The 24,969-nt window shown below is 46.6% G+C and overlaps 1 protein-coding gene across 1 annotated transcript in view; it reads left to right on the plus strand.

Annotated features, from left to right (window-relative positions):
• ISY1 (ISY1 splicing factor homolog) overlaps positions 1–24,969 on the plus strand; it is a 122,140-nt gene that overhangs the window by 92,685 nt on the left and 4,486 nt on the right. The window contains exon 10 of the mRNA XM_063940585.1: positions 13,063–13,149. Coding sequence (XP_063796655.1) covers positions 13,063–13,149 — 87 coding nt within the window. The remainder of the gene's footprint in view (positions 1–13,062; positions 13,150–24,969) is intronic.

Consider the following 24,969-nt stretch of genomic DNA (forward strand, 5'->3'; position numbering starts at 1 on the left):
CAGGAGGCTGGAAAATATCATAAAAAGTATATACACACATACTGGTGTTATACTGCGACCAGCGATCGCCTCAGCCTGGATGTGCAGAGCTGGGGTGGCTTGGTCGGATTCCCTGACTAAAAATATTGATACCCTTGACAGGGACAATATTTTATTGACTATAGAGCATTTAAAGGATGCATTTCTATATATGCGAGATGCACAGAGGGATATTTGCACTCTGGCATCAAGAGTAAGTGCGATGTCCATATCTGCCAGAAGATGTTTATGGACACGACAGTGGTCAGGTGATGCAGATTCCAAACGGCACAAAGGTGTATTGCCGTATAAAGGAAGAGGAGTTATTTGGGGTCGGTCCATCGGACCTGGTGGCCACGGCAACTGCTGGAAAATCCACCGTTTTTTACCCTAAGTCACATCTCTGCAGAAAAAGACACCGTCTTTTCAGCTTCAGTCCTTTCGTCCCTATAAGAGTCATATCTGCCCAGGGATAGAGGAAAGGGAAGAAGACTGCAGCAGGCAGCCCATTCCCAGGAACAGAAGCGTTCCAGAAGTCTGCTTTACCAAGGTCTCCCTCCGACAAGGAGGCAGTATGGGAAACAATTCACGAGCTGTATTCCCAGCAGGTGATAATTAAATTACCCCTCCTACAACAAGAAAAGGGGTATTATTCCACACTATATTGTGGTACTGAAGCCAGAAGGCTAGGTGAGACCTATTCTAAATCTAAAAAAATTTGAACACTTACAAAGGTTCAAATCAAGATGGAGTCACTCAGAGCAGTGATAACGAACCGGGAAGAAGGGGACTATATGGTGTCCCGAGACATCAGGGATGCTTACCTCCATGTCCCAAATTTGCCCTTATCACTAAGGGTACCTCAGGTTCGTGGTACAGAACTGTCACTATCAGTTTCAGACGCTGCCGTTTGGATTGTCCACGGCACCCCGGGTCTTTACCAAGGTAATGGCCGAAATGATGGTTCTTCTTCGAAGAAAAGGCGTCTTAATTATCCCTTACTTGGACGATCTCCTGATAAGGGCAAAGTCCAGGGAACAGTTGGAGGTCGGAGTAGCACTATCTCGGATACTGTTACAACAGCAGGGGTGGATTCTAAATATTCCAAAATCGCAGCTGATCCCGACAACAAGTCTCCTGTGCTTAGGGATGATTCTGGACACAGTCCAGAAAAAGGTGTTTCTCCCGGAAGAGAAAGCCAGGGAGTTATCCGAGCTAGTCAGGAACCTCCTAAAATCAGTGCATCATTGCACAAGGGCCATGGTAAAAAAAATGGTGACTTCCTTCGAAGCAATTCCAGTCGGCAGATTTCATGCAAGAACTTTTCAGTGGGATCTGCTGGACAAATGGTCCGGATCGCATCTTCAGATGCATCAGCGGATAACCCTATATCCAAGGACAAGGGTGTCTCTCCTGTGGTGGTTACAGAGTGCTCATCTTCTAGAGGGCCGCAGATTCGGCATTCAGTTTTGGATGTTGGTGACCACGGAGGCCAGCCCGAGAGGCTGGGGAGCAGTCACACAAGGAAAAAATTTCCAGGGAGTGTGATCAAGTCTGGAGACTTTTCTCCACATAAATATAGCTAAGGGTAAATTTATAATGCTCTAAGCTTAGCAAGACCTCTGCTTCAAGGTCAGCCGGTATTGATCCAGTGGGATAAAACATCACGGCAGTCGCCCACGTAAATAGACAGGGCGGCACAAGAAGCAGGAGGGCAGTGGCAAAAACTGCAAGGACTTTTCGCTGGGCCTAAAATCATGTGATAGCACTGTCAGCAGTGTTTCATTCCGGGAATGGAAACTGGGAAGCAGACTTCCTCAGTAGGCACGACCTCCACCCGGCAGAGTGGGAACTTCATGGGGAAGTTTTCCACATGATTGTAAACCGTTGGGAATTACCAAAGGTGGACATGATGGCGTCCCGTCTGAACAAAAAACGGGACAGGTATTGCGCCAGGTTAAGAGACCCTCAGGCAATAGCTGTGGACGTTCTGGTAACACCGTGGGTGTACCAGTCGGTGTATGTGTTCCATCCTCTGCTTTTCATACCTAAGGTACTGAGAATTATAAGACGTAGAGGAGTAAGAACTATACTCATGGCTCCGGATTGGCCAAGAAGGACTTGGTACCCGGAACTTCAAGAGATGCTCACAGAGGACTTATGGCCTCTGCCGCTAAGAAGGGACTTGTTTCAGCAAGTACCATGTCTGTTCCAAGACTTACCGCAGCTGCGTTTGACGGCATGGCGGTGGAACGCCGGATCTTAAGGGAAAAGGCATTCAGGAAGAGGTCATTCCTACCCTGGTCAAAGCCAGAAAGGAGGTGACCGCACAACATTATCACCACATGTGGCGAAAATATGTTGCGTGGTGTGAGGCCAGGAAGGCCCCACGAAGAAATTTCAACTCGGTCGATTCCTGCATTTCCTGCAAACAGGAGTGTCTATGGGCCTCAAATTGGGGTCCATTAAGGTTCAAATTTCGGCCCTGTCGATTTTTCTTCCAGAAAGAATTGGCTTCAGTTCCTGAAGTCCAGAAGTTTGTCAAGGGAGTATTGCATATACAACCCCCTTTTGTGCCTCCAGTGGCACTGTGGGATCTCAACGTAGTTCTGGGATTCCTCAAAACACATTGGTTTAAAACCAGTCAAATCTGTGGATTTGAAGCATCTCACATGAAAAGTGAACATGCTCTTGGACCTGGCCTGGACCAGGCGAGTGTCAAATTGGTGATTTTTTTTTCTCAAAAAAGCCCATATCTGTTTGTCCATTCGGACAGGGCAGAGCTGCGGACTCGTCCCCAGTTCTCTCCCTAAGGTGGTGTCAGTGTTTCACCTGAACCAGCTTATTGTGGTGTCTTGCGCCTACTAGGGACTTGGAGGACTCCAAGTTGCTAGATGTGGTCAGGGCCCTGAAAATATAGGTTCCAGGACGGCTGGAGTCAGGAAAACTGACTTGCTGTTATCCTGTATGCACCCAACAAACTGGGTGCTCTTGCTTCTAAGCAGACTTTTGCTAGTTGGATGTGTAATACAATTCAGCTTGCACATTTCTGTGGCAGGCCTGCCACAGCCAAAATATGTAAATGCCCATTCCACAAGGAAGGTGGGCTCATCTTGGGCGGCTGCCCGAGGGGTCTCGGCTTTACAACTTTGCCGAGCGGCTATTTAGTCAGGGGCAAACACGTTTGTAAAATCCTACAAATTTGATAACCTGGCTAAGGAGGACCTGGAGTTCTCTCATTCGGTGCTGCAGAGTCATCCGCACTCTCCCGCCCGTTTGGGAGCTTTGGTATAATCCCCATGGTCCTTTCAGGAAGCCCAGCATCCACTAGGACGATAGAGAAAATAAGAATTTACTTACCGATAATTCTATTTCTCGGAGTCCGTAGTGGATGCTGGGCGCCCATCCCAAGTGCGGATTATCTGCAATACTTGTACATAGTTACAAAAATCGGGTTATTATTGTTGTGAGCCATCTTTCAGAGGCTCCGCTGTTATCATACTGTTAACTGGGTTCAGATCACAGGTTGTACAGTGTGATTGGTGTGGCTGGTATGAGTCTTACCCGGGATTCATAAATCCTTCCTTATTGTGTACGCTCGTCCGGGCACAGTATCCTAACTGAGGCTTGGAGGAGGGTCATAGGGGGAGGAGCCAGTGCACACCACCTGATCCTAAAGCTTTACTTTTTGTGCCCTGTCTCCTGCGGAGCCGCTATTCCCCATGGTCCTTTCAGGAACCCCAGCATCCACTACGGACTCCGAGAAATAGAATTATCGGTAAGTAAATTCTTATTTTCTCTTTTTTTTCACTCATGTTTTGATCAGTCGGTCAGTTATGTGATGCAAAGAAACAGACTGTGTGTAACCTGCCACCTTTTGGTTTAAACTCATATTCTAGTTGTACTTAACCGGAGACCCCTGTGGCAAAGGCTGAGCATACATTTTAGTACAGTATATTGCCAATTTGAGGCTATTCCCCATAATCACACTTGAGCTTCTGTGAGGGTAAAAAACAGTGTTTAGATGAAAATATGTGAAATAACCACTCCTATAAGACACCAGGGGGATATGTATGAAGAGTTGGGTTGTATAACCCAAAACTTCTGAGTGTTTATGCCTGATATTTTAAAGGGCAATGCTTTTACTAGCTGTGTCTTACTAGACAAAGCATTGTCTTTTTTTTTTAAAAAGGGGGCATAAACACACTCGCACGTGTTTGGTTTTACAATCCAACTCTTCATAATAAACCTCCAAGTGTGTTTTTGTTGTTCTATTGTTCAGTGTTCCACAAAAAAATGAGAAGTTTCTGTAGAAATGTTGTCTATTTCATTATGGGGAATACATATGTATTCCCTGCTGTCAATATCCCGACAGCGGCATCTCACCTGCCAGAATTCCGGCATTGGAGCGAGCGCAAAGAGTCCCCTTGTGGGCTCGGTGGCCACAGGTTCTATTCCCACTCTATGGGTGTCGTGGACACCCACGAGTGGGATTAGCCCCTGTGCGCCGGGATTCTGGCTTTCGGCATTGTCGGCTGTCAGGCATCCTGACCGCCGCGATCCCGACAGCAGCCAAATTAACTGCATCCCCTTTATGGCTATAATGCAAATAAACCATGCCTGTTCAGAAGGACAGCTCTTAGGTTAAGGTAGTTTACATGACACCACTTTGGTCATCTGAGTTTGACAAAGGCATATGCTACCATGGAAGGAGACTGTAGCTTTTGGCAAATTCCATTGTCTGCAGCACAGTAGTTTGTGGATTCTGGAGATCATCCTTCATTGTGACTGACACAAAGCAGGGTGTTCAGACTTTGCAAATGGATACATTTTAAAATCTAAAGACCTCAATTAAGGTCATATTTAATAGTGCTTAATGTACAACCCCTCTTAATTGTTCAAAAATCTTATAATTATTTTGCATTTGTGTGTAGCTAGAAATCTGCATATATAATAGTGCATGAGAGGGTGGATTGAGGGAAATTTGGCACTTGATTGCAGCCGGTTTGTTTTTTTTGGTTGGCTGGAATAACGTTTCCATCATCGATAAAGCAGTAATAATATTGTGGAAAGAAGATCATGATATTTAAGCCTTCGTTTATGGGACTAGCTTCTAGTTATCCCTTAGTATAGTTGCCTCTTCTATGTGTGGGTGATATGTACAATGCAAATGTTTTGCCTCAATAAAGAAAAGTAGTTACATAAAGCCTTTTATTTATCAATTAAGCTGTTATGCTGAAGGGCAGCCAGAGGGTCTGATGCAACTGCAGGGGAGGTTTAATACAATTATCTAGCACATGACAGGCGGCTGGCTGCTTTTTATACGTAATTAGTATTAGGCCCTAAATATGGAATGTATCCTGTAAGATCTTTGTGCTTTTATGGTGAGTGAGAATACAAGATGTAGAAGAAGAGGCAATAATTGTAAAGTACAATAATGATATAGGCCTAATGTATAATTATGGTTCGTAATGCAGCGCTCAGACTTGTCTATGTAAATTAAGTTACGGTCAGTGATCAGTAAATAAATACAGAATGAGTGTGCATGACAAGGTTTATTAAGGTGCAATATATGACAATTGAACAATCAAAATAAGACATATGGTGTGATCATCAAGCAAACGAAAAAAAAATTGTCTAGTTCATCTTCATAAGAGAAATAATAGGATTTTAGTTACCTAACGGTAAATCCTTTTCTCGTAGTCCGTAGAGGATACTGGGGTTCCATTTAGTACCATGGATATAGACGAGTTCACTAGGAGCCATGGGCACTTTAAGAATTTGATAGTGTTGGCTGGCTCCTCCCTCTATGCCCCTCCTACCAGACTCAGTCTAGGAAACTGTGCCCGAGGCTACAGACATACTTTGAGAGAAGGATAGATAAAGATAGTGGTGAGATTCCGAACCAGCACACACACAACAGAGGAAAGCTGAGCTAACCCAACTTTAAACAGGAACAGCAACGGCTGAACCAACTATACTTAACCAAGTAACAGTGCAGGAAGAACGAAGCATCGGGCGGGCGCCCAGTATCCTCTATGGACTACGAGAAAAGGATTTACCGGTAGGTAATTCAAATCCTATTTTCTCTTACGTCCTAGAGGATACTTGGGTTCTATTTAGTACCATGGGGATGTACCAAAGCTCCCAAACCGGGTGTGAGAGTGCTGAGGTTCCTGCAGAACTGATTGACCAAACTGAAGGTCCTCAGAGGCCAAAGTATTGAACTTTTAGAACTTGGCAAATGTGTTCGAACCAGACCAAGTAGCTGCTCGGCAGAGCTGTAAAGCCGAGACACCCCCCGGGCAGCCTCCCAGGAAGAACCCACCGACCTAGTAGAGTGGGCCTGTACAGATTTTGGAACCGGCAAACCTGCTGTGGAATAAGCATGCTGGATAGTGAACCTGATCCAGCGTGCAATTGTCTGCTTTGAAGCAGGACACCCAATTTTATTGGGATCATATAGAATGAACAGCGAATCGGATTTCCTGTGATGAGCTGTTCTCTTTACATACACCTTCAAAGCCCTCACAACATCCAAAGACTTTGAAGTAGCAGAGGGGTCCGTAACAGCCGGAACCACAATAGGTTAGTTTATGTGAAACGCGGGCACCACCTTAGGAAGAAAATGCTGACGAATTCTGATTTCAGCTCTGTCCTCATCAAAAATTAAGTAGGGACTCTTGTGAGACAATGCCCCTAGCTCCGACACACGTCTTGCTGAAGCCAAGGCCAACAGTGTGACGGTCTTCCACGTAAGGTACTTTAAGACAGCCTCCTGTAACGGTTCAAACCAGTCTGATTGGAGGAACTGGCGCACCAAATTGAGATCCCAAGGTGCCGTGGGAGGCTGGATGCGCAGAACACCTTTCAAAAATGTCTGAACCTAGGGAGAGAAGCCAATTGTTTTTTAAAATAAAATGGACAAGGCCGAAATCTGGACTTTTATGGAGGCCAGACGTAGACACACATCCACACCTGTCTGCAGAAAAAGCAGGAAAAGTCCCAGGTGAAATTCCACAGCAGAATATTTTCGGCTCTCACACCAATAGACGTACTTCTTCCAAATACGGTGGTAATGTTTAGACGTTGCCCCCTTCCTGGCTTGGATCATAGTCTGGATAACTTTGTTAGGGACGCCTCTTCTGCCTAGAATCGGCCATTCAACTTCCATGCCGTCAAACGTAGCCGCGGTAAGTCCTGATAGACGCAGAAGATCCTCGTGAAGAGGTAGAGGCCACGGATCTTCGAGGAGCATCTCCAGGAGGTACACGTACCAGGCCCTTCTTGGCCAGTACGGAGCAATGAGTATTGCTTGAACCTTTTCCCTTTTTATTCTCTTGAGAATTCTTGGGATCAGAGGAAGTGGAGGAAACACATACACCATCTGAGAGACCCATGGAGTCGTCAGAGCGTCTACCGCCACTGCCTGTGGGTCTCTCGACCTGGAACAATACCGCTTGAGCTTCTTGTTGAGACGACAGGCCATCATCTCGATGTGTGGATATCCCCACCGACGTGTCAAGCACCTGAACACTTCCGGGTGAAGGCCCCACTCCCTCGGGTGCAGTACGTGCCTGCTGAGGAGGTCTTCTTCCCAGTTGTGTACTCCCTGAGTGAAGACCGCTGACATCGCCACAGTGTTTCTTTCTGCCCAGAGGAAAATTCTTGACACCTCTGACATCGCTGCTCTGCTTTTCGTTCCGCCCTGTCGCGTTATGTACATCACTGCCGTCACATTGTCTGACTGGACCTGAATGGCCCGATCGTGAAGAAGATAAGAGGCCTGCAGAAGGGCATTGTATATGGCCCTGAGTTCCAGAATGTTGATTGGAAGGGTGACTTCCTGACTTGACCATCTTCCTTGAAACTGCACCCCCTGGGTGACTGCTCCCCAACCTCTGAGGCTTGCATCCGTGGTTAACAGGATCCAGTCCTGAAATCCGAACCTCCGAGGTGAAACATCTGTAGCCACCACAGAAGGGAGATCCTGGCCTTTGGCGACATATGGATCCTCTGGTGCATGTGAAGATGCGATCCGGACCATTTGTCCAACAGATCGAGCTAGAAGGGTCTTGTATGAAACCTTCCATATTGAAGCGCCTCGTAAGAGGCCACCATTTTCCCCAGAAGGCGAATGCATAGATGCACCGATATCCGGGTTGGCTTCAGGACAACCCGAACCATCGACTGGATTACCAATGCCTTTTCTATCGGAAGGAACACTTTCTGCGACTCCGTGTTCAGTATCATTCTCAGGAAATGAAGCCTCCGTGTTGGCGCTAGGGGAGATTTCGGAAGGTTCAGAATCCACCCCTGATCCTGGAGAAGTTTTGTTAAGAGGCCAATGCTATCCAACAACCTCTCCCTGGATGGCGCCTTTATCAGAAGATCGTCCAGGTACGGAATTATGTTCACTCCCTGCTTGCGAAAAAAAAACACTTTGGTGAATACCCTCGGTGCCGTGGAGAGACCAAATGGCAGGGCCTGGAACTGGTAGTGACAGTCCTGCAGTGCAAACCGTAGATAAGACTGATGAGGCAGCCAGATCGGAATGTGAAGGTGCGCATCCTTGATATCCAGAGACACAAGGAATTCCTCTTCCTCTAGACCTGAGATCACCACTCTCAGAGACTCCATCTTGAACTTGAACACTCTTAAGAACGGGTTCAAGGACTTGAGGTTCAGAATTGGTCTTCCCGAAACGTCCGGTTTCGGTACTACAAACAAGTTGAAATAGTACCCCTAGTTGTGCAGATGAGGTGGAACTGGAACTATGACTTGAGTCAGTACCAGTTTTTGGATGGCCTGCTGTAAAGTTATACTTGCCTCTTGTGAAGCTGGTAAGCCTTATTTGAAGAATCTGTGAGGTGGGAGGTCTTGGAACTCCAGTATGTAGCCCTGGGAAACAAGATCTATGACCCAGGGGTCCCGGCACGAACTTGACCAGATGTGACTGAAGAATTTTAGTCGGGCTCTCACCTGACAGCCCTCCAGGTATCATGGTCCACCGTCATGCTGAAGGCTTTGAGGAAGCAGAGCCTGAGCTCTGTTCCTGAGCACCTACAGTTGCTGGTTTGCATGGTTTACCTCTTGCTCCTCTGGAAGACGTAGAAGCACCTCTGTATTTTCCCTTTAAACTTGGCTGTCCGAAAGGACTGTAAATTTGAAGCCGAGTAAGCTATCCTGATTGGGGGAGCTGCGGAAGGAAGATACGTAGACTTACCCGCAGTAGCTTTGGAGATCCATTTGTCTAGTTAGTCTCCAAACAAGGCCTCTCCAGTGAATGGTAGGCCTTCCACGCCTTTCCTGGAGTCCGCATCAGCAGTCCACTGGCGTAGTCACAAGCCCCAGCGTGCTGACACTGCCATAGGCGGTGGTGCGTGCATTAAGCAAACCAATCTCTTTTATGGCTTCCACCATAAAGTTTGCTGAGTCCTGTATATGCTGCAGGAGTAAAACAACATCCCCCCTAGACAAGGAATCTAACCCCTCAATTAGGTTACCTGACCATCTAGCAATGACTTTTGTGATCCACGCACATGCAATAGTGGTATTTGGGCCAACCCAACAGCTGTGTACAATGATTTGAGTGTAGTCTCAATTTTACTTTCAACCGTATCTTTTAGGGAGGCTGCACCAGGGACAGGCAATACAATTTTACGTGACAGCCTAAAGACTGATGCGTTCCACTATCAGTGGATTTTCCCATTTTTTCCTATTCTCTAGAGTAGTGTTTCCCAACCGCTGTCCTCAAGGCACACTAACAGTCCTGGTTTTAGTGATATGCAGGCTTGTGCACAGGTGACTTAATTAGAACCTCAGTTATTTTGATTTAACCATCTGTGCTGAAGCCTGGATATCGCTAAAATCTGCACTGTTGGTGTGCCTTGAGGACTGCGGTTGGGAATGCCTGCTCTAGAGGAAAAGGAAAAGATGAGAGCAACCTTTTAGGGATTTGATACTTCTTGTCAGGATTAACCCACGGTTCTTCAAACAGGGTATTCAATTCCTTTGACGCAGGAAAAGTGACTGAGGACTTCTTTTTTTACATTAAAATAAGATTCCTCACACTCCTCTGACACGTTATCAGGAATTTGCAGAACATCTGATAGCCTCTATAAGAGCCTCTGTTCCCTGTGATGGAGTAGCATCCCCCCACCCCCCCAAGTCCATCTCACCCTCCTCCATGTCTGACCCGTCAGAGTCAGACTGCAGGATATGGGCCAGAGATTGTTTTTATGGACAAATGGGAGGGGATTGAGACGCTGTCTTGGGGACTGAGTCTCTCTTCATAAACTCATCCACAGTCTAGAGTATTGCGTCTTTCTCATTGCGGGATAGCTTTGTAGAAATATTTGAGATCATTCCCTTAATGGAATTAACCCACTCTGGTTCAGCCCCGCTATTCTGGGAAGGTGCACTGCCCTGAGTACACAGTAGTGAGCCCCCTGGTGAAGAGGAACACTCCACTGTACAAGAAACACACTCTTTGCCTGACATAATGTAAATGTGATAGCACACACACACAGGAAAAGGTTAAGCACAATTAACCCACAAAGAGCCCTTCAGGGAGACAGAGTTATTTGGAACCAGCCCCCACCGCGCCCTTATCGCTAATGCCAAGCTTAGCTGGGTCGCACACTAAGTACCCTGGTAGGGGACTTAGTACACTAATAGTCGCTCCCTGCTATGACCCCCTGGTACCGCTGAGGTAATCTGGAGTCTCTCCGGAGGAGCTGCGTGTCCCTGTCAGTCAGCGTCTGTGTTCGCTGCAGAGGGAAAATGGGAGCTGCTGGATCCGCTCATAGTGAAGGCCCCGCCCCTTCAATGGCACGCGGTCTTCCCGCTTTTTTATACTGGCTGAGGTAATCTGGTGCTTAAAATGGAGGGAAAACCGTTTTAAGGCTGTTTTTGCCATTGTGGGTACTGTGTAGTGTACTGAGACGCAGCTGTGTACTGTGTCTGGAGACGCATTCCACCCCGGTTATAAGCCGTGCGTCTCCGTACCCTCATGCCGCCATAATGGCCTGCGACCCGCTAGTCGGGACGCTGGCTTAGTACTCTCCACTCTTCTTTCTTATGGCTCTGTTAGGGGTGGCGGTGTGCTGTGGGAATGTACGCTCGCCGTGGTGGGGCTTGCGAATAGTTCCCTCAGTAGCTCAGTGTCCTACCTTAACCTTCCAAGAGGTTGGACTGGAAACACACATCCTGTACTTCGGAGGAGTAAGTTCTGCAGAGACTGGAGGGTACGGCCCTCCAGCACGGAACCCACGCCACCCACGCCACCCACCCCCAAAACCAAAACCATTCCTACCCCACTGAAGATAACCTCCACCCTTGCAAGAACTGTTATCTCGCCGGAATCCAAACCTGACATTGTTACTTTGAATTTAAATGCACTATATCTCTTATGAACTTAAATTGGACAATTTTTTTTTGTTTGCTTGATGATCACACCATTTAACTGTCGTGTTTATATTCATTGTTCAATTGTCACATATATTGCACCTAAAAAAAAAAACTTGTCACACACATACCCATTCTGTATTCATTTATAGATCACTGACCGTAAGTTAATTCACATAGAAATAAGTCTGAGTGCAGCATAACTAACCATCCTTGTACTCAACCCAGCTAGGCCTGGTATCCTCATATTTGCCAGCAGCACAGCATACAAGCCAATAGGACTCTGTGCTCAAGGCCCATGCAGCCTTACCTAATGTATAATTATGCAAGCCCTAATATACTGATGACATGATTTCTCGCAACCGTCTATTTTGGTAATGTGCATCACCCAACTTGCCTTTCATCTATACCAAGCAGGTGACTGTAATGGGGGGACATTTATGAAAACTGATGTAAAGTTAATGACAAAATAGGAAATTCCACGCAAGCAGGGGTGGGGTATGCGTTGCCGGTGCTGGCGATCCCGGCGGTCAGCATACCGACCTCGGGATCCCGGCTGCAGAATACCGGGGCGGGGGCTAGCGCAACAAAGCCACTTACGGGCTCGGTGGCGAGCTGTGCTTAACACAGGTTCTGTTCCCACTCCATGGGTGTGGTGGACACCCACGAGTGGGAATAGTCCCTGCTAGTCGCCATGTAGGGGGTTTGTGATGTAGCCATGGGTATTGTTACCGGCAGTCTTCTGACCGCTGGTCACATAACCTACATCCTGCAAGCAGACGTGTTTCCCTTATCTAAGCTGTACTAGAAATTAATTTAACATTTTGGATTACTACCCCTAGACCATCCATTCACCCTCCAGAGTTCCCTGCTCAAAAGTACAGTTTCCTTAAATATCGATCAATGTGTTTGGGCACTATAGTATATATCCCTGGATCTGATCATTTAAAATTGTTTTGTCAGACTTCTCTATCCAGCCAGGACAAGATGTATATCTTTTAACTGGCTATAGAGATGCATTTCCCCAAGTACAAACTTGGCTCTCTGTTATCCTGTTGTAACTTGTGTTCATAGAGAGACAGCCCAGAGGCTTCATGTGTTGTGAGCGTGATACAGGTCATGTGACCTGGGCAGTATGTGATGCGTGTGATAAGGGCAGGATGTGACTTGGAACAAGTTGTGATATGACCCCACACAATGATTATCAAATTGCTGCATGTCCACCTGCAATGTTTATACTTCTTGTTTATTGGTCTGAGTTGTGCAATATCTGTACCTTTCAAATATGTCCAATAGTTTTATTTTAGGCTACAGGTACTGTGGGATTTTTTTTTATTTTTTTTTTGTGTATACTAGGACATGATTTCTATTTGCAGAACAATTTACTATTGCTCTTTTAGAATGCATTTGCCACTTTACAATAACTAGGGTCCCTTCCATAGGACTTCCACAGTTACCTGATAACGTGTCAGTCTGTGTGGTTTTCAAGCTTGGTCAGAATGTGGGTTGTTGCTTTGAAAATTAAATTTTAAAGGACATCTGTTCACCGGCTATCTGGTTCAAGTAGTCATTTATGGAAATCCTTAAATCATTTTGTGCCCATTAATGACCAGTATGGCGTTTTGTCTCTTTCAGTCTGGAGAAGACAGTGACAGTGAGAAGGAGAGAGAAGAGGGAGAGCAGAAATTTATTGCCCATGTTCCTGTACCGTCACAAAAAGAGGTAATGTATAATCCAAGCAAATTCATGTAAACATTATAACCTCCTCCACCATATAACTTCATTTACCTGCCCCTATGTATGGGAACAGAGAGAAGTGCTATAGTTCCAAAAACCGTAAAAATATACGCAATTGTTCAGTAAAATGTATACGTTCGGGAATTGCTGTAAGTAAATATCATTAATGAAAACGTTAAACCTAAATCCATCTTAGACGTATCCCTCTAAATACTGTTCTGCTTAAAAGTAATAGTGCTGGACTTGTAAGGAAGACCTGTGGTAATTCTGTATTGAGAATGATAATATAACAACAGCAAACGTCTTGTTTAGAAGTAAGTGGGATCTGATGAATATCTTTACCAGACCAATTCCGCAAGATGTTATAAAGTTCTTGTAACTATCCCAGAACCGAAGAACGATATGTAGCAGAACAAGGCTGCAAGTTGCTGATTAGAATCCTATAACTGTGCCCCTAAATAAGGGAATTGAACAGATTAGGAAAATGGCATATGCTACTGTTCAGGTACTGGGGACACATCTGTGGGGTAGCTGTATCAAGCAGTGATAAGTGTGCCATGGCAACCAATCAGCTGCTACTTAGTGTTATAGAATGCACTTGATAAATGGTTACTTCAAACTGGTTGCTATGGCACACTTCTCCAATCTTATCACTGCTTCATACATTTACCCCACAGTGAGTGTAGCATTACTCTGATCTCCTGATCCTAGTGTGTTCTCACTGGAAGATCTGTGGGCTACAGAATGTAAAGGTGGGTACACAGCTGTACACTCTGCAGCCCACTCTCCCGATATTGCAGGAGGTCACGGCTCATTACACACTGCCCAGCTGATCGGGAGCATTAACCCGATCAGCCGGGGATCGCATAGGTGTGTACACACCTTGAGTCTCAGTGGGCGGAATTCGATTGTTCTATTGCGCCCGATAACATACATACATTAGCCAGGGAGAGATTAGGGAGCTGTGCAGTGATTTACCATAAGAAGATGGGGCAGAGCAGGACTGCGGAGATTGTAACACCACTGGAGAAGAATCACATCACATGGAGTGCAGCATGTACACAGGAGGAGCTGCGCTCCTATGGAAACAGAGACCAGAATGATTATAGTGCACAATGCTGCTAGCTCTGGGTCCTGATTGGTGGCGCTTCCAATTGCTCCCCCTGTAATTTTGTCATTGTCCTGCAGCTGCATTGGAGAGAAAGATGAGATGTGGCAGGGCAATACATCATAACTGAGCACTGCTACAACATGCCCCCAATCACAATCAGGTACTTGAAGCTTCAGCTCCGTCCACACACAGGCACGATCACCAATGCAGTTCATTGGGTTATCGGTGGATTTCCTTCCTTCCTTCCTTCCTTCCTTCCTTCCTTCCTTCCTTCCTTCCTTCCTTCCTTCCTTCCAACACGGACCACACTGACCTCCCAGACGCAGCACCCCTGTGTGTGCGTGGGTGCCGTGACACACAGTTTGAGCTTAGATAGTTTCTAAAATGTCCAATTGCAGCATAACGCTACAGCTGATACATTTATTCAGCAATATTTCTCTTACGTCCTAGAGGATGCTGGGGACTCCGTAAGGACCATGGGGATAGACCGGCTCCGCAGGAGACATGGGCACTTTAAGAAAGACTTTAGGTATGGGTGTGCACTGGCTCCTCCCTCTATGCCCCTCCTCCAGACCTCAGTTTGATACTGTGCCCAGAGGAGACTGGGTGCATTACAGGGAGCTCTCCTAAGTTTCCTGAAAGAAAGTATATTTGTTAGGTTTTTTATTTTCAGGGAGCACTGCTGGCAACAGACTCCCTGCATCGTGGGACTGAGGAGAGAGAAGCAGACCTACTTCTGTGAGTTTCAAGGCTCTGCTTCTTAGGCTACTGGACACCATTAGCTCCAGAGGGAGTCGGAACACAGGTCTCACCCTGGAGTTCGTCCCGGAGCCGCGCCGCTGTCCTCCTCACAGAGCCGGAAGATAGAAGCCGGGTGAGTATGAGAAGAAAGAAGACTTCAGATCTTCACTGAGGTAACGCACAGCAGTTAAGCTGTGCGCCATTGCTCCCACACAGCACACACAAACGGTAGTCACTGTAAGGGTGCAGGGCGCAGGGGGGGGCGCCCTGGGCAGCAATATAACCTCAATTTCTGGCAAAAGAAGATATATACAGCTAGGCACTGTATATATAAAGAGCCCCAGCCAGTTTTTTATATATTTTAGCGGGACAGAAGCCTGCCGCTGAGGGGGCACTCACCAGCGCCATTTTCTCCACAGCACAGCGCTGAGAGGAAGCTCCCCGGACTCTCCCCTGCTTATCCACAGTGAAAGAGGGTTTTAAAGAAGGGGGGGGCACATAATTTGGCGCAAAAAATAAAGATTACAGCGCTATCTGGGTAAACATATTGTGTGTTTTTTTCCTGGGTCATATAGCGCCGGGTGTGTGCTGGCATACTCTCTCTCTGTCTCTCCAAAGGGCCTTGTGGGGGAACTCTTCAGATAAGAGGATTCCCTGAGTGTTTTGGTGTGTCGGTACGCGTGTCGGCATGTCTGAGGTAAAAGGCTCTCGTAGGGAGGAGGTGGAGTTAATGACTGTGGTGTCTCCGTTGGCAACACAGACACCTGACTGGTTGGATATGTGGAATGTTTTAGTGCTAATGTGAATTTATTGCACTGAGTCTAGGGAATGTACAGGCGTCAAACCCTGCCTTTCCCCTGTGTCACAGGGACCTCCGGGGTCTCAAAAGCGCCCACTATCCAGAATAGTAGACACTGACGCCGACATGGATTCTGACTCCAGTGTCGACTACGATGATGCAAAGTTACAGCCAGAATTGGCAAATAGTATTCAATATATGATTATTGTAATAAAAGATGTTTTGCAAATCACAGAGAAACCCCCTGTCCCTGACACGAGGGTACACATGTATAGGGTAAAGAAACCTGAGGTAACCTTTCCCCCATCTCATGAACGAGTTATTGAAAAGGCTTGGGAATCTCCAGACAAGAAACTGCAGATTCCCAAAAGGATTCTTAGCGCATATCCTTTCCCGCTAAGGACAGGATACGGTGAGAATCTTCCCCAAGGGATGTAAAAAGCGTGGACACGCTTATCCAAAAGAGTAAAGCTGCTATTCCAAGATATGGCTACCCTCAGGGATCCTGCTGATCGCAAACAGCAGGCTACCTTAAAGTCCATTTACACACATTCTAGTACCTTACTCAGACCGGCAATAGTGTCGGCTGGAGTTTGTAGCGCGGTAGCAGCGTGGATAGGTACATTATCGACGGAAATGGATACCCTGGATAAGGGTACCATTTTATTGACCCGGGGTCATATTAACGATGCTGTTTTATATATGAGACATTGGCCTACTGGGTTCTAGAATCAACGCTATGTCGATTTCTGCTAGACGAGTCCTATGGACCCGGCAATGGACAGGTGATGCCGACTCAAAGAGGCATAAGGAGGTTTTACCTTACAAGGGTGAGGAATTGTTTGGGGAAGGTCTCTCGGACCTGGTCTCCACAGCTACAGCTGGTAAATCAAAATGTTTGCCTTTTATTCCCTCACAACCTAAGAAAGCACCACATTATCAGATGCAGTCCTTTCGGTCACAGAAAAACAAGAAAATACGAGGTGCGTCCTTTCTTGCCAGAGGTAAGGGCAGAGGGAAGAAGCTGCACAACACAGCTAGTTCCCAGGAACACAAGTCCTCCCAGGCCTCTACAAAATCCACCGCATGACGCTGGGGCTCCGCTAAGGGAGTCCGCCCCAGTGGGGGCACGTCTTCGAATTTTCAGCCACATCTGGGTTCGCTCACAGGTGGATCCCTGGGCAATAGAAATTGTTTCTCAGGGTTACAAGCTGGAATTCGAAGAGGTGCCTCCTCGCCGGTTTTTCAGATCGGCCCTGCTGTCTTCTTCCCCAGAAAGGGAGATAATGGTAAATGCAATTCACAAATTGTATCTTCAACAGGTGGTGGTCAAGGTTCCCCTACTTCAACAAGGGAGGGGATAATACTCAACCCTGTTTGTAGTCCCGAAACCGGACGGTTCGGTCAGACCCATTTTAAATTTAAAATCCCTGAACCTATACTTGAAAAGGTTCAAGTTCAAGATGGAATCGCTCAGGGCGGTCATCGCCAGCCTGGAAGGGGGGGATTTTATGGTATCTCTGGACATAAAGGATGCGTACCTTCATGTTCCCATGTGTCCACCTCATCAGGCGTATCTGAGATTGTCATTACCAATTTCAGACGTTGCCGTTTGGGCTTTCCACGGCCCTGAGAATTTTCACCAAGGTAATGGCGGAAATGATGGTGCTCCTGCGCAAGCAGGGTGTCACAATTATCCCGTACTTGGATGATCTCCTCATAAAAGCGGGATCAGAGAGCAGTTGCTGAACAGCGTCTCACTTTCACTGAAGGTGTTACAGCAACACTGCTGGATTCTCAATATCCCGAAGTCGCAGTTGGTTCCTACGACTCGTCTGACCTTCTTGGGCATGATTCTGGATACAAACCAGAAGAGGGTTTATCTTCTGATAGAAAAAGCTCAGGAACTCATGACTCTGGTCAGGAACCTATTGAAGCCAAAACAGGTGATAGTGCATCAATGCACTCGAGTCCTGGGAAAGATGGTGGCATCATATGAAGCCATTCCCTTCGGCAGGTTCCATGCGAGGACTTTCCAATGGGACCTACTGGACAAGTGGTCCGGGTCACATCTACAAATTCATCAGTTGATCACCCTGTCCCCCAGAACCATGGTGTATCTCCTGTGGTGGCTGCAGAGTGCTCACCTTCTAGAAGGCCGCAGGTTCGTCATTCAGGACTGGATCCTGGTGACCACGGACGCGAGCCTCCGAGGTTGGGGAGCAGTCACACAGGGAAGAAACTTCCAAGGTCTTTGGTCAAGTCAAGAGACTTGTCCTCACATCAACATCCTGGAACTGAGGGCCATATACAACGCCCTACGTCAAGCGGAGACCTTACTTCGCGACCAACCAGTTCTGATCCAGTCAGACAACATCACCGCAGTGGCTCATGTAAACCGCCAAGGCGACACAAGGAGCAGAGTGGCAATGGCGGAAGCCGCCAGGATTCTTCGCTGGGCGGAATATCATGTAAGCGCACTGACAGCAGTGTTCATTCCAGGAGTGGACAACTGGGAAGCAGACTTCCTCAGCAGACACGACCTGCATCCAGGAGAGTGGAGACTTCATCAGGAAGCCTTCGTACAGATTGCAAGTCAGTAGGGACTGCCCCAGATAGACATGATGGCGTCCCGCCTCAACAAAAAGCTACAGAGGTATTACGCCAGATCAAAAGACCCTCGGGCGGTAGCTGTAGACGCCCTAGTGACACCGTGGGTGTTCCAGTCAGTCTATGTGTTTCCTCCTCTTCCTCTCATACCCAAGGTGTTGAGAATAATAAGAAAAAGAGGAGTGAGAACAATTCTCATTGTTGCAGATTGGCCACGAAGGACCTGGTATCCGGATCTGCTGGAAATGCTCACAGAAGATCCGTGGCCTCTTTCTCTATGACAGGACCTGTTGCAACAGGGGCCCTGTCTGTTCCAAGACTTACCGCGGCTGTGTTTGACGGCATGGCGGTTGAACGCAGGATCCTAGCGGGAAAAGGCATTCCGGATGAGGTCATTCCTACGCTGATAAAGGCTAGGAAGGACGTGACAGCTAAACATTGTCACCATATATGGCGAAAATATGTTTCTTGGTGTGAGGCCAGGAATGCTCCTACGGAAGAATTCCATCTGGGCCGTTTCCTTCACTTCCTACAGACTGGAGTGAATTTGGGCCTAAAATTAGGCTTCATTAAGGTTCAGATTTCGGCCTTATCCATTTTCTTTCAAAAAGAATTGACTTCTTTCCCAGAAATACAGACTTTTGTGAAGGGAGTGCTGCATATTCAGCCTCCTTTTATACCTCCGGTGGCGCCTTGGGACCTTAACGTGGTGTTGAGTTTCCTTAAGTCGCACTGGTTTGAACCACTTCAAACGGTGAAGTTAAAATATCTCACTTGGAAGGTGGTCATGTTATTAGCCTTGGCTTCGGCTAGGCGAGTGCCGGAATTGGCGGCTTTGTCTCATAAAAGCCCCTATCTGGTTTTCCATATGGATAGAGCGGAATTGCGGACCCGTACTCAATTCTTGCCTAAGGTGGTGTCATCTTTTCATATGAACCAACCTATTGTGGTGCCTGTGGCTACGCGAGACCTGGAGGATTCCGAGTCCCTTGATGTAGTCAGGGCTTTGAAAATTTACGTGGCCAGAACGGCTAGTGTCAGAAAAACAGAAGCACTGTTTGTCCTATATGCAGCCAACAAGGTTGGCGCCCCTGCTTCAAAGCAGACTATTGCTCGCTGGATCTGTAATACGATTCAGCAGGCGCATTCAACGGCTGGATTGCCGTTACCAAATTCGGTTAAGGCCCATTCCACTAGGAAGGTGGGCTCGTCTTGGGCGGCTGCCCAAGGGGTCTCAGCACTACAACTATGCCGAGCTGCTACTTGGTCGGGTTCAAACACCTTTGCAAAGTTCTATAAGTTTGATACCCTGGCTGAGGAGGACCTCCTGTTTGCTCAATCGGTGCTGCAGAGTCATCCGCACTCTCCTGCCCGTTTTGGGAGCTTTGGTATAATCCCCATGGTCCTTACGGAGTCCCCAGCATCCTCTAGGACGTAAGAGAAAATAAGATTTTTAACCTACCGGTAAATCTTTTTCTCGTAGTCCGTAGAGGATGCTGGGCGCCCGTCCCAAGTGCGGACTACTTCTGCAATACTTGTATATAGTTTTGCTTACATAAGGGTTATGTTATAGTTTTCATCGGTCTTGGACTGATGCTATGTTGTTTTCATACTGTTAACTGGTTAGTATATCACAAGTTATACGGTGTGATTGGTGTGGCTGGTATGAATCTTGCCCTTGGATTAACAAAAATCCTTTCCTCGTACTGTCGGTCTCCTCTGGGCACAGTTGCTCTAACTGAGGTTTGGAGGAGGGGCATAGAGGGAGGAGCCAGTGCACACCCATACCTAAAGTCTTTCTTAAAGTGCCCATGTCTCCTGCGGAGCCCGTCTATCCCCATGGTCCTTACGGAGTCCCCAGCATCCTCTACGGACTACGAGAAAAAGATTTACCGGTAGGTTTAAAATCTTATTTTTTCATTTATGGTATTTGAGTCTATAGCACTGTTCTACTTTGTATTATGTCTTTGTGCGTAAGGGAGGAGAGCAGCCTCCCCAGAGAACTGCTGGGGCTCTGTATGCCATAAGTGCCTTTTTATGGGGCTTTCTCTTTTGTGTATACACCTTTGTGTAGACCCTTTGACCTTTTTACACTCCTTTCAGATATGCAGTTAAATCCCGGGTTTATGCACGTGAACATGCATCAACATGGGATTTCTGCATGTGTGAAAGTACACAACCTGGGAGTAAGTCCCATGTCCCCAACTCTGCTCCCTATCAGGGTCACGGAACTGAGACCCGGGAATTTGCCAGCTGCTACACCTGGTAAATTTCTGGGTCACATTTCTGAAAGGGGTATTAGTCTGTTGTTTTTTTAATCTGCATGTGAATTGGAGATTTGTTTTGTGAATTGTGTGTTTCCGTTTTGAGAGTTAAAACATTTTAGCATCTTTTGTCCTAATACTAACTCGGTCTTTTATTTTCAGAAGTTCTGTCAATATCCTTGTTCTTATGACTTTATTTTTACAAAAAATAATCTGCTTTTTTTTTTTTTTATTGCTTAATTTTTGGCAATTTATCAGTAATTCACTATGTAAATATATGCTCTGATAATACTTTGTTCTAGGTAAATATTTTAGGACGTGGAATGTAATGACTAAAGTGGAGTTCTGTGGCAAACTTATTTAGTGGTGACCATCGACGGTTAAACCATCACTGGTTTTAAACCATGGGTCAGAAGTCCTAGATCATTGATGGTTTGTGCATAGCACATGTGTAAAAAAAAAAAGCATTTGTTTCACCATCGGGCACGACCATTGTTGCTTGCCATTGATGAAGGAAACACTGTCTCCCCCTCCCCATCAGCCTCTGGCCAACCCTAAACAAAACTTTTAAATGTGCGTATGGAGTGTTTAACTTTTTTTTATTATTATTATTTTATAATCCCATTGTTTATAATTATTCCTAGTTTTGCTAAAGGTATATATTTTTTTTAATCTGTGAAAGAGGTTTTATATTTTTTATTTTTTTTTTGTATGCTAAACTTTTAAATTTAGGCAGTATTTTTTATTTTTTTTCATCTTCACTATTTCATCATTCAAAGAATATCAGAATGGATGAGGGATTGGGTGGAATCATCTGATCTTTTGGGACAATTTAGTAGATTTTAGAACAAATAAACATAAAAATACTGTGTTTAGAACTCCAGCTACCACTATATAAATATTGAAATCCATTAAGAATTGCAGTTGAACAGTGTCAATTGCTGCTATTATGGTTTGTTTTTGTGGCAATTGACTGCATACAATAATGGAGCCCAGAGGGAGCTAGGTATAGGTCCTCACCACTGATTTTTTTGGGCAGTCCATTTTGTCCACCAATTTGTAGCCACGTTGAACACACATTCTGAAATTAAACAATCAGCCCAATTGCCCAGATCTGTACTACCATCTTGATCCTATTAGCATAATATAGGTACAGTAGCATTCTGTTAAGGCCAGTACTGACGGGATAGATGTGTGCTGAGCGATGTTAACACAGACCGCTCAGCACAGCGCGATGTGTGCTGAGTGAGGGGGACGGACGGACGGGGGGGGTGCTCATTTCACCCAGCGGGTGAAATGAGCGATGTTAGATTGAGCCTGCATGCAGGGCAATCTAGCATTGGCGATAGTGACGCGCGGGGCCGCTCATCGCTATCGCTGTGGGGGGTACACACGGAGAGATCAGTCCTTAACAGAAATTCTAAGCAATCTAGTCAGATTAGTTAGAATTTAAGCACTTATCTCTCCGTGTGTACCCCCCTTTAGGGCAGTGGTTCCCAAACTATCTTGAATCACACCACCCTGTAGTATCAACAATTTTCTGCAGCGGGGTACACTGGGTTCCACAGGGATAACATCGGGGTGTAGAGTAGGATCTTGATACAAGGCACCAACAGGCTAAAGCTTTGACTGTTCCCAAGATGCTCAGTGCCGCCTCCTCTATAACCTCGCCTCCGTGCACAGGAGCTCAGTTTGTAAGTTGGTGCCTGCAGTGCAGGCAGCTAACAGGGAGCACTCCTGAAAAGAGCTTTTAAAAGTGAAGATTGAAGACTTCAAGGGCTGCAGCAGAGGCACTGTCTGTACTAGATGTCATTCTGACGTCTCCTGCTGCAGCTCCCTCACCTTCCCCAGCGGCGCTGTATACTCCCGTGTCCCTGGTTGCCGGGTACTTACAGCGGAGGCTCCGGTTCTCTACTTCAGGCACACACACCAGCCGCAGCTCTCCGGGATCGCGTGGCCGAATTCAGGGAGGAGGTAAGAGGGTCCCCCAGGCGGGTCCCGCTGGAAATCGAGATCCAGCGTGGCCGTTAGAAGGTGGGCCGCGCGTGCTGGCGTGGACACTGTGTTAGTACAGGGACCCCACTATACTCACCAGGGCAGGGGCACAGGTCGGTTTTACTAAAAAACGTTTTCATATGACCCACAGTACCCGGTGGTGAAGTCCAGCAAGGGGATAAGGCTCTGACCTGTAGCCCCTCCTCCAGCCCCAGGGCGCCATTTAGAGTAAATGTTCCCACCCTGGAGCTGCATCTCTCTCTCTCCCTGTCAGTGTTTGGGTGCCATCTTCACATGCTGAGCTGATCCTGGGACTGTTTGGGCAAAGCCTCCTCTGTAATGCCGCCTGCATTATCAGCGCTGTGCATTTTACAGGAGACTTAAGTATTCTACATGTCTGTTGACAGTGTTAGTTAAGAAAAGGTGCAGTACTTCAGTTATGTAGTACAAGTACCCTGTGATATACATCCAGTCTTTACTGTGCATTGTTATATCTATTACTCTGTATAGCTTTACTTAGTATTACTTAGTATTGCTAGTCCAGTGCAGTTTTATTGTTTGTCATAATGTCTGCATTGTATATGTGACTGTGTGTGCATGTAGCTGCTGTGTGATTTCTACTCTGTGTATCTCACTCAGATTGCTATCCCTATATTCTTTACCCTGAGGGGGGCTAAATGCGCCAGGGTCATTATTTAGCATAGGTGTTTCACAGGATATACTTATTGGCCCTCATTCTGAGTTGTTCGCTCGCTAGCTGCTTTTAGCAGCATTGCACACGCTAAGCCGCCGCCCTCTGGGGGTGTATCTTCGCTTAGCAGATTTGCGAACGAAAGATTAGCAGAATTGCGAATAGAAATTTCTTAGCAGTTTCTGAGTAGCTCCAGACTTACTCCTACATTGCGATCAGTTCAGTCAGTTTTGTTCCTGGTTTGACGTCACAAACACACCCAGCGTTCGCCCAGACACTCCCCCGTTTCTTCAGACACTCCCGCGTTTTTCCCAGAAACGCCAGCGTTTTTTCGCACACTCCCAGAAAACGGTCAGTTTCCGCCCAGAAACACCCACTTCCTGTCAATCACAGTACGATCACCAGAACGATGAAAAATCCTCGTAATGCCGTGAGTAAAATACCTAACTTTTGTGTAAAATAACTAAGCGCATGCGCTCTGCGAACCTTGCGCATGCGCAGTAAGCGACTAATCGCAATATAGCGAAAATCGGCAACGAGCGAACAACTCGAAATGACCCCCATTGTGTATTTTTCTCTGTGATTTTCAGTCACTGTATGCCTTGAATCCTCTGTTTGTGCTGTCACACTGTACTGGTGGTTCTTGGTAAGGCATTATACTGCTGATATTGTACTGTGTTTACGCTTTCAGATATGTCAGTTTCAAGGGGAAACGGTGCTGTGTCTGATCCCACAATGTGTGGTGGTGACTCTGCAGACACTTTAGAGGAAAACATAGCAGCAGAGGGTTCAGGTTCTGGGGATTCGCTACGCCCCAGTAGGGCCTTAGCAACGGGGTCCGTAATGACCTACCTTGGGCTACTTTCTCTACTTTACTGAATACATTGGTAACTAGACTTACGCCCCCTATGGGAACTCACGTGCCGGTACAGCCACATATTGTCCCTGCTGTTAATCCACCATGGGCAGATCATCTTTCCACTCAGTTACAGCAATTGAACCACTCACTGAACAAACAAAAACCTAACCCTCGTCCACCTAAGCCCAAGGGGTCCTCTAAGCGGGCCATTACTTCCTCACAATCCACCCATATTCCAGACACTTCGTCTGATGAAGATGGCGTATATACTGACCCCTCAGACATTGATCCAGATGCTTCTGATGGGGAATCTGTTTCACAGGTGGATGTTCCTGACCTATTGGAGGCTATCAGGCTGATTCTTCAAATTGATGATGACCCAGAACCTGTTGTTACCTCTAAGAAACCAAATAGATTTAAACATCAGAAGGTTATTAAACAAGTTTTACCTCATTCTGACCACTTAGTTGACATACGTCAGGAATCCTGGGAAAATCCAGGAAAGAAATTCACACCTCACAAGAAGATGCTGGCTCGCTATCCCCTCGCTGCGGAGCTAAGTAAGAATTGGGAAACGCCACCGCCGGTGGATTCGCAAGTGGCGCGGCTGGTGGTGTCCTCTGCTCTGCCTGTAACTACTGTCACCTCTCTGAAAGAACCGACGGATATGCGTGTGGAGGGTTGCTTAAAAGCTATTTACACCCTCGCAGGAGCTGTGCATCGACCCACTATTGC

This window comes from Pseudophryne corroboree, chromosome 9, assembly GCF_028390025.1.
Source record: "Pseudophryne corroboree isolate aPseCor3 chromosome 9, aPseCor3.hap2, whole genome shotgun sequence".
NCBI classification, from domain to species: Eukaryota; Metazoa; Chordata; class Amphibia; order Anura; family Myobatrachidae; genus Pseudophryne; species Pseudophryne corroboree.